The following is an 18,261-nucleotide window of genomic DNA, read 5'->3' on the forward strand; positions in this document are numbered from 1 at the left end:
AGAATAGAGAGAGACACCCCCAGGCAGGAAAGAGGAGCTGCACAGGTTTGTGGTAGGTGCAGGGTGCTAGAATGAAGACACATTATTACCAGTTATTGATTTGTTAATGGTTATGTATAATGGGGCTAATTCAGCATTGCGCGTAAGTGAAGGTAAGTGAGCGAATGTGCAGAACGAGTCCTGCGTGATTGCATGCAGCCCCTTCTATGACTTTGTCTGATTAACAGGTAGTGGCATTTAAAGAGCGGTAGTGGGGATGCCTGGCTTTCCCTGAGACAGAGGTGTCCCCGTCTCCTCCATTTTCCGTGAGTGGCAAGGCCAGAGGCGGCGTCCACAGTGTTTCCTGACCTCGCCAGCCTGAGTAAGCTGATCCTCACTCAGCTGGCCGGTGCTGCCCACCATCGTGACTGCAGCAGGGGGTGTCATACATCTCTTGCTGCATTTGCAGATTTGCAATTCCATCCACTGCTGAATCAGGCCCATAGTGCAAACATATCTTGCAGTGCTTAACAGCCAAAATGTGGCCATTCCTATTCCCACCACACGTAAACAAACGCTAGGGTTCATTTTTATGTCAGCAGTCAATTACCCTACCAGTATGTTTTTGGATTGTGGGTGGAACCCGGAGTACCTCGAAGAAACCCACTCAACCGTAGGGAGAACATGCAAGCTCTACATAGCATTACTGCCTCACAGCACAGAGGAAGCTAACTATTACACCAACCCTTAGGGGGAGCCGCGCCCTGTGCAGGACGAGAGGTAGACGCCTGTTACTTACAAGCAGCTGAAAATGGGGGTGTGGTCTAATTACCATAGGTCACACTCCCTAAATGACATCATTTGGGGGCGTGTCTGTATGGCACACCTCCTGTTAACGTCAGGCTGGGGGCGAGCCCAGCACTACGTCAGTAGCCGGGCTGCCCTCAGCACTCTTCCTGTACTGAATGGATGCCAGCGAAATTCCTCTTCTTCGGGGCCGGCGGTGCCCAACCTCCCTCGGGACACTTCACCCTGCGGGTGGAACAGCGGGGCAGTGCCCGAGAAACGGGACTGTCCCACTGAAATCGGGAATAGCTGGAAGGGGTGGCGCCCTCTATGGGGTGGTACCCCTGTTCGACTGCACTGGCCGAACGTGCCTCGAGCCGGTCATGACCCTGCTGACCAAATAACATGTCCTGAAGCTGGAGGTAAAGGTGAACAACTGACAGCTTTATTATGTATGGGCATTTTGCCTCCAAAAACAGTAAAGATGTAGACTTCATATCAAACTTGTGACGTATTCGTTTTGTGGCACTGGTTACACGGCTCTACCCAAAGCTTAGAAGCTGCTGCATAGACCTTAAAATGACATGCCTGATGGCGATGCCTCTCAGATAACAGGGTGAAGCTGTAACACTGTGTTCCCAGGGATTCTCTATTCCCTGGAGTGTCACTAGAAAGCGCATCAACAACAAGCAAAACACTTTCAGCTCACACTGAACAAACCTCTCCAGGACAGATCAGACGTCCAACAACATGAGGGGCTGACAGCCAGAATACAGAGCCTGTGAGCAGGACAACAGTGGGTGCACAAGAGGCATGAACGGAATCGGGTTTAGGAGCAGGAGGGTACGGTGTGGCAAACACAGCTGTCAGCAGGACCACTTGCAAGTGGATCTGCAGCCTATACACTGTGGACCTCATTCAGAGCCGGACGCTATTTGCGCTCGCTCGTTCAGAAAAAAGGGGTGGCTATTCAAATGAACCGTTCGCTCTTTGCGGTCTGTTCACGCCTCTAGGTCTGAACGAGCGAACCAAACATGCGGTCGTTTTTTGGAAAACTACGCCCCCTGGCCGCTCGCATCCTACGTCATGTCCGCTATTTATTAGATTAATCGAGTACATCGACCAGCGTATGAACTGCTCGCTATTCTTGTGGTTGGTTTTTCCTACCGCAATCTTGCGAGCAGTTCTGACTATAAAATAACCCAGTGACGTGGTCAATGACGCTGCTGTATTAATTATGCACACCCATAAAACGCCTGTTTTGACCTTTAAGCACGCCTGCGTTCGGATCTCCACTCCCCGTTTTCAAGCACCTTCCCCTGTTACCACCCACATACGCCTCCTCCTGTCACTCAAAATAGCAGGCATTCGCTATTTAGCGAACAAACGATTTTCGGCCGCACTGACTGGTTCGCGCATGCGTATTACGATCCGTACGCATGCGCAGTTGTGCAAACATCGCTCGGAACGAACGAGCGGCCGCTTACGAGCGGCTCTGAATCAGGCCCTGTGTGCGGAGGGGGAAAGCCATTTTGAAATCACTCTGTAGTAGCGCCATAACTGAGGGATGACTGTATAAGATGAACATAGGTTTAGCCAACATGGCTCTAGTGTGAAGGCAAAAGGTCCACCTCACCAGTAATCATATTAGCAGTGCAGCTGACATCGCTTCATAAATCCTCATCAAAGTCATAAAACCACAGAAATCTCCTAGCTGGACTTTCCATCGATCATTATGGACACAGCTCTTTTCCTTGGCTCCTACACTGTGCGACTGGATCTAGACTCCAAACAGAATTCTGTCCAGCTTTCCAAGTATACATAAATAGAGCAATAACCATGGTACAGCAGTGAGAAGAGTTAATTATTTACAGATGTAACAAAGGAACATTTTGCAGTATGGCCTACACAGAAATAAACCTGGAGGGCTGAACAAAAATATTGCATTCAATAATTAAGAAACATGGAAGCCTTTAGGCCCCCATACATCAGCAATCTGAAAACCACAATTGAACAATTTGAAGATTTATTGCCCGATCTTTAAGGCCCCCATACATCAGCAAACGATTGCGGCAATTCTGCAATTTGCAATCGATTGTGTAGAAAAATCTGCAATGTATGGGCTTCACAGATCGTAAACAAAAAGTGATTGGAATTGTTAAATCAGATTGTCCAACATGTTGGATTTCACAGATGGATTGGGGCTGTAGATTGCTAGTGTATGGACATGATCAGCAGATTTGCAGATCGTTACTAGTAAAATTATGAGCCTTTCAAGATTGGCAGATCTGCGTTTGCTGCAATCGATCTGCAAATCACTAAAAAAGATCTGTAATGTATGGGTGCAGATTGCTAGATTAGGAAATTCTAAGATCGGGCAATAAATCTTCAAATTGTTCAATTGAGGTTTTCAGATTTCTGATGTATGGGGGCCTGCAGACCATCTATTTATTGGCTGAAGGCCCCCATACATCAGAGATGGATTGCAGCAATCGTGCAATTTGCAATCGACTGTGTATAAAAATCTGCAATGTATGGGCTTCACAGATCGCAGATTGCAACTAAAAAGTGATTGGAATTGTTTAATCAGATTGTCCAACATGTTGGATTTTACAGATCGATTGGGGCTGTAGATTGCTAGTGTATGGACATGATCAGCAGATTTGCAGACCGTTTCTAGCAAAATGATGGGCCTTTCAAGATTGCCAGATCTGTGTTTGCTGCAATCGATCTGCAAAACACTGAAAAAGATCTGTAGTGTATGGGCGCAGATTGCTCGATTGGGAAATCCTAAGATCAGGCAATAAATCTTCTAAAGGTGCATACACACACAACGATGTTTTGAATGATTATCGTTAAACAATATCGTTTAACGATAATCGTTTGAAAAAATCGTTCACTTTCTGAGTCAAACGATGAACGATTATTGTTCATGCGCGTTCACGTTTGTAGTTTGTAGTTCAGTCAGACTTGTCAACTCAACGATTTACATTAAGTTAATATGCAAAAATCGTTTGTAGTTCATAAAAATCGTTCATTACATTTAGTAAATGAACAACTTTAGTAAACGATTCTAGTAAATTTTTTCAAGGGAAAAAATCGTTTACTAAAATCGTTCATTAACTAAATCGTTGTGTGTGTATGCAGCTAAATTGTATAATTGTGGTTTTCAGATTGCTGACAGAAGGAAACAAAACACCTGCGCAATGATAAAAAGTGTCGTTGTACAACAGTCTCCAGTTATAGCAGAACACGAATCCTGGTTCCACATCCACACGCACCCTGCCCTGGCTTGATGTTACTGCCTATTGTTAAATACATTGCTCTGTATGATCAGTTAACTGTTTTAAATACACCATTCACAGACATAGGGATGTATGGGTAGTTATAGAGCCATTGAAATTTATGGAAAAGGTGTACAATACAAATGTTCATCATCATCATGTCTGCACATGACCAGCATAGAAGACATAGAGCAGTACCAGTGACCAGGACCAGTACAACTCAGAACCCTGTCTCATGATCAATATACAAATCCACTTAGGGTCCTGTCTTATGACCAGCATACAACACAGAGCAATGTCTGATGACCAGCATACAACACAGAGGGATGTCTGATGACCAGCATACAACACAGAGGGATGTCTGATGACCAGCATACAACACAGAGGGATGTCTGATGGCCAGCATACAACACAGAGCAATGTCTGATGACCAGCATACAACACAGAGGGATGTCTAATGACCAGCATACAACACAGAGGGATGTCTAATGACCAGCATACAACACAGAGCAATGTCTGATGACCAGCATACAACACAGAGGGATGTCTGATGACCAGCATACAACACAGAGGGATGTCTGATGACCAGCATACAACACAGAGCAATGTCTGATGACCAGCATACAACACAGAGCAATGTCTGATGACCAGCATACAACACAGAGGGATGTCTGATGACCAGCATACAACACAGAGCAATGTCTGATGACCAGCATACAACACAGAGGGATGTCTGATGACCAGCATACAACACAGAGGGATGTCTGAAGACCAGCACACAACACAGAGCAATGTTGATGGCCAGCATACAACACAGAGCAATGTCTGACAACTATAAAATGCAGTGTAGTTTATTGGTTAATGAAGTAATTGATACATCTCAAATATTATCCCTGCAATACATTTATGTTCTACAGACTTTGCGGTAGCATTAAGGATGGTACAGATGCTCTGAATGGGATCAGAAGTTGCATCAGATGATGCAGCCGGGGAGGGGATTGTGTTTTTTTTTTTAATGTTGGCATTTCTATGGTGCAGTAGGGTCTGAGTAAGGAGAGGGATTTCTATGAATTCATCAATTAAGTGTGTGTTTTATTTTTTGCCAAGAGCATTGTCTCCATGTACAGATGTGGACAAATTTGTTGGTACCCTTACAGCTCACTGAAACAATGATTTATTCCTCCTGATTAAATGAAAAGCTATTGGGCCCGATTCAGAGGTACATGCAGCGCGGCTGCGTATTTTTGCAGAGCTGTGACGGCAATAATATGACAGCCTTCCCATTGTGTACTAGTCTGCGCCGAAATGTGCAAGCCGCCATCGCGTGCATCATCGCCACTTACACCAGCCGTATGGCAGCTGGACTGTCTCCATGTGAACATGGCCTTTGTAGCTCCTTTGTGGCTCTGCGTACGGCTCTCCTCACTTATGAGAACGCAGTTGGCTTCACTGACACGCCCACGACCCTCCCTTAAAACGCCATCACACAGATTTTTTTGCCTTCCCTTCAGGACACCTCCCAGTCTCCACCCAGTTCTGATACCAATGGTCCCGTACACAAAGGCACATTGGTGCGCACACTCAAAGTAATACATGCTCCATGGGTGTTTTCAGAATATTATGACTAGAGTTGCAAATAGTATTAAGAAGTGTAAAGCCCATGGGACTGTAGGCAGCCTTGCTGGATGCGACAACAAGAGGAAAAACCACCCCAGACAGAAGCATAGTGATGGTAGAAAAAGAGCCAATGAAAACTTCCAAAGATACAAGCTGAACTCCAAGGTCAAGGTACATTCCAAAGATACAAGCTGAACTCCAAGGTCAGAGTACATCAGTGTCTGATCGCACCATACGACGCTTTGTGAGCGACAGGGGGATCCATGGGAAGAGACCCAGGAGGGTCATAAAAAAAAGCCGGACTGGAACTTGCTATTGACCAGCCATAATGCTTCTGGGAAAATGTTCTTTGGACAGATGAGTCAAAACTGGAGCCTTATGGACAAGTCACATCAGCTCTATGTTCACAGGTGAAAAAAAGAAGCAAAGAAAAAGACACCATACCTATTGCCAGACATGGAAGAGACTCGGTTATGTTTCGGGGCTGCTGTGCTGCATCTGGCACAGGGCGCATTGAATCTGTGCAGGGCGCAATGAAATCTTTGAAAGCATACACACGAGACGATATCTTTGAACGATGATGTTCAACGATATATCGTTCCGTGTGCAGGCAATGAACAACCAACGATGCGCGCTCCCGCTGGACGTTAACGATATCGTCCATGCATGCAGGCCAACCTGGACGATATCGTACATTTTCCATATGGGAGAGCGATCGTTGGTCGTTGATGATATCTTTGGTGTGTGGATGAACAATATCGTTCATTCTGCACACCAGGAATTTCAAGGGGGATTGTTCAGCGATAAGAACTATCAGGACATTTTGGAGCGAAACCTACTAGCCAGTGTGGGAAGAGCTGTGTGTCAGGAACCCACAACTAAAAGCACCAAAGAATAGATAAGAACAAAACACTGGACTATTCTGCAGAGGCTTTCTATGACCGCTGATCTGAATCCTATTGAGCATCCACGAGACATGCAGTCTGGAGAAGGTACCTATCAAGCCTGAGACAGCAGGAGCAGTTTGCCCAGGAATAGTGCCCAAACTACCTGCTGACAGGTGCAGTAGTCTAATCATTGAGAGCTACAGAAATCGCTTAATTGCAGTGATTGCCTCTAAAAAGGTTAGACTAGGGGTCCCATTATCTTTGTCCGTGCCACATTCATTTGTTTTATTATTTCAAACATTCTGTTGAACCAAAAACCAAATGCAGAGTCCGATTTCTATTAAATATGGAATAAACAATGATGGATACCAATCACTCTCGTCAGTTTCAAGTTATTTTTGGAGAAAAATATGGGTTCCTCTTTGTTCGTGAGAGGGTACTAAGAAGTGTGTCTGCGTCTGTATGCCCTGTGAATAGAGGTGATTGCTATGTAATCCCAATATGGGGCATCTCTCTCCCACTTCCTCACTTTGGACTAGGATGGGCCATGGCTCAGACTGTGCACTGAGGACTTCTGTACCGCCACTAATGCGCTTAAACCAGTCACAGTGGTGTGCAGCGCATATGCCATACACCTGGTACTCAATGTGGCATCCAGATAAGGCACAGAGAGTGACCCAGTGGTAACCAATGCCAACACCCACAAAGCACGATCAGTGCGGTAACACCTTGTGTAAATCAGTTTACCCCACTGGTTCCCAAATGCCACCATCACAGTCCAGGTTTTAAGGATATCCATTCTTTAGCCCAGATGAATACATCAAATTGACTGAGGTGCTACTTAAGTCACATGTGCTCAAGCATGGATACCCTTTAAACCTGGACTGTAATGGTGGAGTTTGGAAACCTCTGTAACCAATTCTCAATATTGGAATTTCTGTAGCTGATTATGTGCCACTAAAAGGCAACACTACCAGCAGACTCCTTGTATGTACTGTAAATACAGCATATGTAACTTGCTACTTACCACTTTGAGCTCCGGCACAGCCCGGCTTAGTGTCCATTCCTGACTATTTACAAAGGCATCTGAAAAACAAAAACAATGAAAACCCCATTAGGCAGGCTGAACAGTGTTAACACAACCAAAGCTTAGCTATACAGTAGTACAGGAAGACACATGTCAGACATATAAAGCAGAGCCCGGTATTATAAAAGTCTCTACAAGATATATCACAGGAGGCCCTGGGTGATTGTCCCATTCCATGCCCTATTTCTGCCCCACTTCTGCACATAGTAATACAGCAACACGCACAAACGCCTAAGTGGCATCTATGGAAATATGCAATAATTCAGGAGCCTTGGGGAAGAGAGACATCTGAGAGATTCTTTAATCGTCAACATCAAGGTGAACTCAAGTTATGCAAGAATATTAAATTAGGAATTGCGAGACCCAAGGCTCCGCAGATGCACATTTAACTCCATAACGGAAGGATTCGCTCTGCTTGCTCAGTGCGGGTGACAATGTGAACGAAGCAGACACTTCCATAGACCACACTATGCGATATACTTAGTATAGATTCTTATGTAGTATCACATGTGATAGTAGAAAGAGCGGTGTGTGAATATTGAGAGGGGGGGGCGGTTGTTGCATATCTATATAATAAGCGAGAAAGCATGTCTGTCTATCCGTCTGTCTGTCTGTCTTTTATGCAAGGCCACAGTTTTGGACCTAGCTCCACCAAATATTGGCATAGTGGTATAGTTTGACCAGCATTAGGTTCTTGCCTAGGTTTGGGCCACACACATTCTCACACAAAGCCTAAAAATGGGGACACTCTTAAATTACACAGGTTCCAGGGCTGGCTCCAGAAAAAATTTGTCAGTCTGCCAAAAACCTGTGAGAATGCTACAAAAGTATAATTTTAATGCTGGGTACACACTATATATCGGGTACCCGTAAACCAGTCTGTACCAGCGATATGTCTGAACTACGTCGTTCACAGACATATAGCGCTGGCTGTGCTGCACAGCTGATGCCCAATATATCTGCAGATATATTGGGGCATCATACTGTGTGTGTGGGCGCTCAGTCGACCACCCATACACTTGCAGCGGTAGCCGCGGGGAGGGGGGTGCGTCACGCCCCCAGCCAGTGGGACCCGCCCCCCGGCCATCGCACAACCATCATCTGCATATATATCTGCAGATCACTCGATCTGCAGATATATCTGTGCAGTGTGTACTCATCTTAACCTCAGTCTGAGCAAACTTGATGACTCATGCAAGTTCATAATAAATCCAGAGCCTCTGCGTTTGCATGCAAGGGCGTAACTAGAACGCAGCGCACAGTAATGCCCCTTACACATTATACCCTCTACAAATTATGCCACATATGTAGTAGTACCCCATATAATAAATTTTTCCACACAATAGTAGTGCCCCTTACACATTATGCCTCTCACCCAAGCAAATCCCCGTGTCCCTCCAGCAGCCTCTCGCTTCCCCCTGTGTGCCATCAGCAGCCAGCAGGTGTAGATTTGGGGCCAAGCTGCCAGCTAATTACAGTTGGAACACCGGCAGGCAGTAGCAGACATGGACAGACAGCGCCGGTGCAATTTGAATCTGACGCCAGTGGCTAACCAATCGGAGCTCACGGACCAGCAACCAATCAGGAGCTGCCACTGTTAATTGGCTGCCAGTCTGCGAGCTCTGATTGACTAGCGACCAGCGGCACTGTGTCACCATGACTGCTTGCCAGGGCTGGCACCAAATCAACATCGCTAATACCCGGGCCCCCGTTGATGGCCTTGACTGAACCGGCCCACCTCATGTTCGTGACTGGGTGCAGGGGGCACGACGGGCAACAGAGGCAGCTTGGGCACCATAGCACCCGCACCCCTCGCACCCACGGTAGTTAAGTCACTATTTGCATGCATGCTAGCAAACAGTGTGCTCCATTTCAGAATCAATTAAATGGGGTTATAGGCACAATGCTGCAGCTAGTATCTGATCACGAGGAATTTTACCAGGTAGGAGGGGACTGTGCTGTATATGTAGTTAAATGACTCTATTATAATTTCAAGAGGTTCTGGAGGACCAAGTACCCCGGCCAAAGTAATAGAAGAGAATAAACCCCTTCACACCTCAGTCATTCCACTCACACCCACTTGGGAGAGATGAGTAAAGCAATCGCAGGCAGGACCTAAATCCACAGCTGGACTTAATGCTTTCAGCCTGTCCAGGATTCAGAGACCCACGTCATTCGCTGCGATGCAGTTTTTTTTTTTTTATTATCCAACTCAGCAACGAGCCCTAAACACAAAAACACTGAATGTGTCTTCAATACAACTACATCTGTAATTCCACTAACCAAGACATTACAGGAAACCTTCCCTAACACAGAAATAGATCAGTTTTCTTTTCTGTAGGACGAATCTGGCTGGGGTCTCAACACGAGAATCATTGCCTCTTCTTGAGTAATGACTCTACTCGCATCACCCGTTGACGGTACAAAACTTACTGGTGGGAGAGAATGTAGGGTATAAATTCAAATGTCCAAGGAGCATAGGCGAGCTGAGGAGCACACGGACAGGGCACTAACCTATCGTGTGTGGCCGAATCACAGTTTATTGTAACTAGCCAATCAACCGCCTTCCACTTCTGCACATAAATGAATGAATTCTGCTGCCGGAACAAGTTGTCAGGATTTGAGGATTGTATTTATTTCATCCAAATAATTTATAATATAATCACTAATGGTGCATACACACGGTCAGATTTTCAACAATAACTATTTTAAAAATCAATCAATCGTCCATATCTGAAAGAAAATCTGCCACGTGTCCCTGATACGATGAACGATGCGCGTTCCCGTTTGTCAGATAACGATAACTGACATCTGATGTGTTTGCAGTCAGATTTGGACGATTCCATTCATTTTAATATAGTCAAAAATCATTCAAATCGTTGGAAAAATCGTTCATCTGACATATCTGACCGTGTGTATGCACCATTAATATCATGGGCTAGGTTAGTCACTTGCAAAAACACTGATTTATAAAACCCAAAATAGTATTTATGTCTAATATGGTGCTGTCTGAAAGCAAAAAGTTTGCAATAAAGCCATGTGGATGGGTATGGATGCCGGCATTCGGGATCATTGTGGTCAAAACCCCGACGCCGGCATTCCCGACAGGGTTAGGATACGGATACCTGTCAGTCGGAATCCTAAACCTCCCCCTAACCCTCTCTCCCTGGTGCCTAAACCTAACCTCGCCCCTTAGTACCTAACCCTAACCTCCCCTTCCCCACACCCTAAACATAACCTTCCCCCTAGTGCCTAATCCTAACCCCGTTCCTTACCTTTGAGTTACCGGAGGTCGCTATACCAACGCTCGGATTCTGACAGGTGTCGGGATTCTGGCGTCACCATTCTGACCACCATCAACCCTTTTGTCGGGATACTGACCGTATCACAAAGCCCTGTGTTAAACCTTCACTTGAACAATAAAGTAATACAAAATAATACAATAGATAATTACATGAGCAACAATATCACATAAAGAATAATCCAACTGAAAGGATGGGGTATGAAAGGAAAAATATAGTAACGTATCATCTATACTTCCATTACCAGGCCTTCATTATACACATTATTGTTTACCATCCTTTAAGAACTTATGACAAATTCATCCCTACTGGAATATTATTATTATTATTATTATGCAGATACTTTTACCGACCAACATGTCTGGCCCCAGGAGCCGGTTACAAATCAATGTTGGCGGATCCTGTGGCCGGCATATGGGTCGGTCGTTCAATTGTCCATGCACACAGGCAGATGTGCACAATGGACCTCATTCAGAGTCGGTCGAAGCGGCCGCACGGTCGTACGGGAAAAGGGGCCGGATATGCAAATGATTCCCTCGCAAGTTGCGTCCCTAAGTTCGGATCGGTAGCTGGCCGACCAAGGGGAGGAAGCGGCCGGAAGACAAAAAAATACGCCTCCTTCTCGTACGCATTACACGTCATCTCCGGGCATATAAGGATTAATCGAGACCATCGAGAACCATCGGAACTGGTCGTACAGCTTAAGGTTGACCATACCCTCTCTTAAGCTCTATGATCATGTCAGTGTAAAAACCTCCCATGTCACATGTGCCATGACGCTACTTTCTTGATTATGCACTCCCATAAACCGTATGCACTCCCATAAAACGCCGTTCGCATAATGAGGCATGCCTGCGTTCTGATCTCCACTCCCCCGTTTTCAAGCACCTTCCCCTGTTACCACCCACAAACGCCTCAATCTGTCACTCAAACTACCGACCTGGCTGTGTTCAAGGAGAGAGAAATTTCTGATCGTAGCGGCTAGTTTGCGCACGCGCATTGTGAACTTTACGCATGCGCAGTATAGCGAACATCGGTGGCGTACGACCGTGCGGCCGCTTCGACCAACTCTGAATGAGGTCCAATATGTCATAGAAGCATAGAATTTGACGGCAGATAAGAACCACTTGGCCCATCTAGTCTGCCCCATTTTTTAAACATAATGTTACCTCAACCCTTATTGATCCTTACTTCTTCTGAAGAATATCCTTATGTCTATCCCATGCGTGTTTAAATTGCTCTACTGTCTTAGCCTCTACCACCTCTGATGGGAGGCTATTCCACTTGTCCACTACCCTTTCTGTGAATTAATTTTTCCTCAAATTTCCCCTGAACCTACCACCCTCCAATTTCAGAACATGTCCTCTTGTTCTAATACTTCTTTTTCTTTGAAGAATGTCTCCTTCCTTTACCTGGTTAAAACCCTTTATATATTTGAACGTTTCTATCATGTCCCCCCTTTCCCTTCCCTGCTCCAAACTATACATAGTAAGATCTTTTAGTCTTTCCTGATACGTTTTGTGGTGTAGACCTTGCACCATTTTAGTTGCCCTTCTTTGTATAGTCTCTAATGTATTAATATCCTTCTGGAGATATTGCCTCCAGAACTGAACACAGTATTCGAGATGAGGATGTACCAATGACCTATACAATGGTATTATCACTTCTTTCTTTCTGCTACTGAAGGCCCCCATACACGGCACGATATATGTGCCGATCCGACGGATCGGCACTATATAGGTGCTATATCGTGCAGTGTATGGGCACGATAATCGTACCTGATATCGTGCTGCGCGCTCCCGCGGGATCGCAATTCGCATCCCCAGGTCTGCCTGCATGTTCATCTGATCTGGGATGCGATGTACGATCCCATTCAGATGAAGGAGGGGGGAGCCGGGCATATCGTGCGGTCTGCAGGGACCGCACGATTGCCAGCGGTGACAGCACGATCCGTCTGCTGACGGATCGGCAGTCGCCCTACATGGTGCATCGCACCGTGTATGGGCACCTTGATTCCTCTCCCTATGCAACCAAATCTGACTTTCCTTCCTCATTGCTTTGTTACAATGTTTGCTTGCCTTTAAGTCACCTGAAATAGTGACTCCTAGATCCCTTTCCTCTTCAGTAGTTTCCAGTATAGTGCCATTAATACTATTTAGCCTTTGGATTTTTGAGACCCAAGTGCATGATCTTGCATTTTATGGCATTAAACTGTAGTTGCCACGTTCTTGACCATTCCTCTAGTCTACCCAGATCATCAATCGTTTGTTTTACCCTTCCTGGTGTATCTACCCTGTTGCATACCTTTGTGTCATCTGCAAAAAGGCATAGGGCCTGATTCAGAGCCGCTCGTAAGCGGCCTCTCGTTCGCTATGAGCAATGTTTGCCCAACTACGCATACGTACGGATCGTTATACGCATGCGCGAACCAGTCAGTGCGGTCGAAATTCATGTGCTCGCAAAATAGCGAATGCCTGATAATTTGAGTGACAGAATGAGGCGTATGTGGGTGGTAACAGGGGAAGGTGCTTGAAAACGGGGAGTGGAGATCAGAACGCAGGCGTGCTTAAAGGTCAAAACGGGCGTTTTATGGGTGTGCATAATTAAAACAGCAGCGTCATTGACCACGTCACTGGGTTATTTTACAGCCAGAACTGCTCGCAAGATTGTGGTAGCAAAAACAAACCACAAGAATAGCGAGCAGTTCATACGCTGGTCGATGTACTCGATTAATCTAATAAATAGCGGACATGACGTAGGATGCGAGCGGCCAGGGGGCGTATTTTTCCAAAAAACGACAGCAAGTTTTGTTCACTCGTTCAGACCTAGAGGCGTGAACAGACCGCAAAGAGCGAACGGTTCATTTGAATAGCCACCCCTATTTCTGGACGAGCGAGCGCTAATTGCGTCCAGCTCTGAATCAGGCCCATAGTTTCCCTTCAATACCATTTGCAATGTCACAAATAAAGTTAGTAAAAAGCACTGGTCCAAGTACAGATCCCTGAGGTTCTCCATTGGGAACATTTCCCTCTTGAGACTGCGCTCTGTTTACTACAACTCTCTGTTTTTATGCAGCCATGATCTTATCCATTCAGCTATCTTTGTATCCAATCCCATGCTTTCCAGTTTATTTAACAGTCTGCGATGTGGAACAGTGTCAAAAGCCTAACTAAAGTCTAGATAAGCTATATCTATGGCCCCCCCTTTATCTATTTCCTTAGTCACCCAGTCAAAAAAGTCAATAAGATTTGTTTGACATAGATGCAGAAAAAGCATTTGACAGTATTTCTTGGCCATTTATGTTTAGTGTCCTCAGATCAATGGGCTTTGGAGGGAGATTCTATGATGGTATTGCGGCACTATATGCCTCTCCTAAAGCTTCAGTGTTGGCCAATGGGGTGGCCTCGCCTGTCTTTAACATCTCCAGTGGCACAAGACAAGGTTGCCCCTTGTCTCCCTTGATTTTTGCACTAGTCATCGAACCTTTGGCAGCTAAAATTCGGTCTAATCCCAATATTAAGGGTATTATAGTAAATAATGTTTTACATAAAATTGCGTTATACGCTGATGATGTTCTCTTGACTGTTTCTGATCCGATTTCTTCCCTCCCTTATCTATTTAAAGAGATTGAAGAATATGGTGGCCACTCCGATTACAAAGTCAATACTCAAAAAACGGAGGTTCTTGACTTCTATATTCCAGGAGATCTTAAACATTTACTAGAGTGTGGTTACCCATTTCAATGGCATCGACGACATATTAGATATTTAGGTGTTTAGCTTACTAAAAATTATCACCAACTATTCCAAGCTAACTATCCCAAGCTTTTAACACAATTTAAGACAGATATCGACGTCTGGGGTGGCTGCTATATTTCATGGATTGGTCGGATCAACGCAGTTAAGATGAACCTATTGCCGCGATTAATGTATTTATTTCAAACATTACCAGTGCGGGTCCCTCCATATGTTTTTAAATATTTGCTTCATATTACCTCCCAATTTATATCCAAAAAACGTCCAAGGACCAGACGTGACATTTTGCAAAAACATACATCTAGGAGGTGGCTTAGATCTCCCAAACTTCCATCTCTATTACATCGCTGCCAGGCTTGCTCAAGGTATCATGTGGAGTCAACCAAAATCGGAAAGAATATGGGTATTGCTTGAAGCAAATGCTATCCGAGTAGAATCGCTTTCTACTTTACTATGGCTTCCTCGGTTGTCTAGACCTAAACTCGTGTCAGCCCACAGAGTCATATCACTTTCTTTAGAAATTTGGGATTTTGCCAATCGGCACTGGCAGGATAAAGGGATTAGGGTCTTGAACGATATTACCCATGATTCAATATTCCCTACATTTACAGACATACAAACCAATTTTAACATTCCACATAAACACTTATCAATATTTACAGCTAAGACACTTTCATTCCATCATGACAAATCGGCTTATTAATAGATCATTAACCATCTGCAAATCATTATCCCTTCGTGGCACTTGTTCTAAGGGTCTTATCTCGACGTTATACTCAAGTCTCTCACGATCTGACACTGATTTAAAAGACCCACATGAATTAGCCTGGGGGGTGGATATAGATGAAACTGTAGATAGTGAGGATTGGACAGATATTTTTGTTAATGTAGCTTCTAGCTCTATATGTGTCCGCATAAAAGAAAATGCTTATAAACTACTCTATAGATGGTACTATGGGCTTTATTCAGAGGCGGCCGTACAATCTACGACCGCCTCGATGTTTGTCTACTGCGCATGCGCACGAGGGAGCCGGTTCCTTCGTGCGCATGCCTGAGACCCGCAGCGCCAGTCGTAGCGGGTCTCTTTGCAAAGGGGGCGAGCTGTCGATGTTGATTGACAGCTCGCCCCGTTTGGAAGGCGGGCCGGGGGGGTGGCAGCCCAAACGGAGGCATTCCCATGGGAACGCCTGCCGTTTGGGGGAGGCACCACTGACATCACTCCGGGGCTTACGAAAAGTGAGACCCTACCCTAGGGTCTCGTCGTAAGCCCCGATGGCCAATGACCATCGCGACCATCACCCTAGCGGTCGTTAGAGCTGTGGGTGTTAACCCACAGCCTAACGACCGAAAGAGGCGGCCGGTCAGGATGCAAGCGGCAGCCCAGTTTCTGAGCGACCGCTTGCATCCTCCGACCGCCTCTGAATGAGGGCCTATGTTCCATCACGAATGCATAAAATGTTCCCAGATACTTCAAATTTGTGTTGGAGATGTGGTACTAATATTGGGACTTTTTTTTTTTTTTTTTTTTTTTTTACACACCTGGTGGTCCTGACCAAAACTTGTGTCTTTTTGGGAGGAAATTAGATCTCTCCTTCACGCCTTGGTCGGGTTATATATCCCGTTTAATCCTCAATATTTTTTACTGCCTCTTTCTGCCCCAGATGCCACTCATCATCAATACAAACTTATTAAACATGTTATTTCGGCTGCTACCTGTAGTATCGCAACAATGTGGAAAACATCCAAAGTCCCCACGATACATGAGATCAGAGCTAAGGTATGGCACGTATATTCTATGGAGTAAATGACAAGCAAATTACATAATTCTTCCAAAACTTTTACTAAAATATGGGATCCACGGACCTCGAATTTTCAAATACCCTCAGCATTCCCATAAAGGGCTTCTACAGATACAGATAGAATTGTACAACAATCCAGTCGAGTTTACGTCTTTCTTCTCCCTTGGTTTTATTTTTTCTTCCTCTATGTGGTCTGCCACACCACGCTTTCCTTTCTATTTATTTTGTTTTCTATTTTTCTTTGTATTATTGTTTTTTATAAAAAAAATATGGATGAAAATAGTATGTATAACAAAATTTAGCACACGAGATGTCAATTTTGTATTGTTATTTAGAGCCTTTGTGTAGGCTCCATTGTATTTTTTATTCTTTTTTCATCTTTTGCAGGGGTTCTCAAACCCGGTCCTCAGGACCCCACACAGGTCCCGTTTTGCAGGTCACCCAGTAGGTGCACAGGTGTATTTATTACTCACTGACACATTTTAAAAGATCCACAGGTGGAGCTTATATCTCACTTCTGATTCTGTGAGGAGACCTGGAAAACATGCACTGTTTGGGGCCCTGAGGACCGAGTTTGAGAACCTGTGATCTATTGAATAAATATTATAAAAAAAATAAAAAAGAAACAAGCTCAACAACATGATATCCCTTAAAAAAAAAAAAAATTTGTTTGACATGATCTACCCCATTAAATCCATGCTGTTTGGGGTCCTCCAAATTGCTGGATTTGAGATAATCTACGACTCTTTCTTTTGAGATGTTTCCATCAATTTCCTTACTACTGATATAAGGCTCACTGGGCCTGACTCAGACCCGCTCGCGAGCGCTGAGCGCTCGCAAGAGGGTCGATGTTGGCCCAGTGCGCATGCGAACGACGGAGCCGGCTCCGTCTTGCGCATGCGCGAGACCCGGATAGCGATGGGCAAACCGTTGAGTGACAGCGCACCTTTGGTGGGCGTGCCTGCCCAGACGGAGGCGTTCCCATGGGAACGCCTACCGTCTGGGGCCAGCCCCACTGACATCACAAGTGATGTCAGTAGGAGTGCTTTCGACTCTGTTTGAGCCGAAAGCACTCAAGGGCTTGCGGCAACGAGACCCTACCACAAGGGTCTCGTCGCAAGCCCGATGGTCTTGACCATCGCAACCATCTTCCTGGCCTCTCTAAAAATCAAGAAGGACGGCCCTGATTCACAGCGAACGCTCTGTCAGATTGTCCGGCTCTGAATCAGGGCCACTGTTCGGTAGTTACTTGTTCTTCTCTGCTTCCACTTTCGTGCAGTGGGACGTTTGCTCTTTTCCATTCCTCTGGAATTACTCCAGTAGCTAGTGACTGGTTGAGTAATTCTGTTAATGGTGTTACCAGTACCCCTTTAAGCTCTTTTAGTATCCTTGGATGTATCCCATCTGGCCCCAATGATTTAACCACTTTCAGTTTTGAGAGTTCTGTTAAAGTCCCCATACACGGGGCGATATAGCAGGTGATCCAACCGATTGGTGCTATTTGCCTGCTATATCGCACCGTGTATGGACCTGATTTCGGGCCGAGCACACTCCCGCAGGGTCGTACATCGCACCCCCTAATCTGACTGCAGAACCATAGGATCAGGGGATGCGATGTACGATCCCCATGGATTGCTATGCGGGTGAGATAGGGGGGAGCCGGCATATCGGGCGGTCGGCCACCCGAACGCACCGTGTGTGCGGACCGCCCGATATGTCGGATGACGGAGCCCCTATCGCCCTGCTCGGTGCAATCGCATAGAGT

At 45.4% G+C, this 18,261-nt stretch overlaps 1 protein-coding gene across 5 annotated transcripts in view; it reads right to left on the reverse strand.

The window, feature by feature from the left end:
- The window catches only part of AGAP1 (ArfGAP with GTPase domain, ankyrin repeat and PH domain 1), a 402,392-nt gene that overhangs the window by 170,803 nt on the left and 213,328 nt on the right, over positions 1–18,261 (reverse strand). For all 5 annotated transcript variants that reach the window (XM_088467751.1, XM_088467750.1, XM_088467753.1 and 2 more), the window contains one exon: positions 7,581–7,639. In XM_088467751.1, coding sequence (XP_088323877.1) covers positions 7,581–7,639 — 59 coding nt within the window. The remainder of the gene's footprint in view (positions 1–7,580; positions 7,640–18,261) is intronic.

Source organism: Taudactylus pleione, unplaced genomic scaffold (assembly GCF_031769625.1).
Source record: "Taudactylus pleione unplaced genomic scaffold, aTauple2 ptg000074l, whole genome shotgun sequence".
NCBI classification, from domain to species: Eukaryota; Metazoa; Chordata; class Amphibia; order Anura; family Myobatrachidae; genus Taudactylus; species Taudactylus pleione.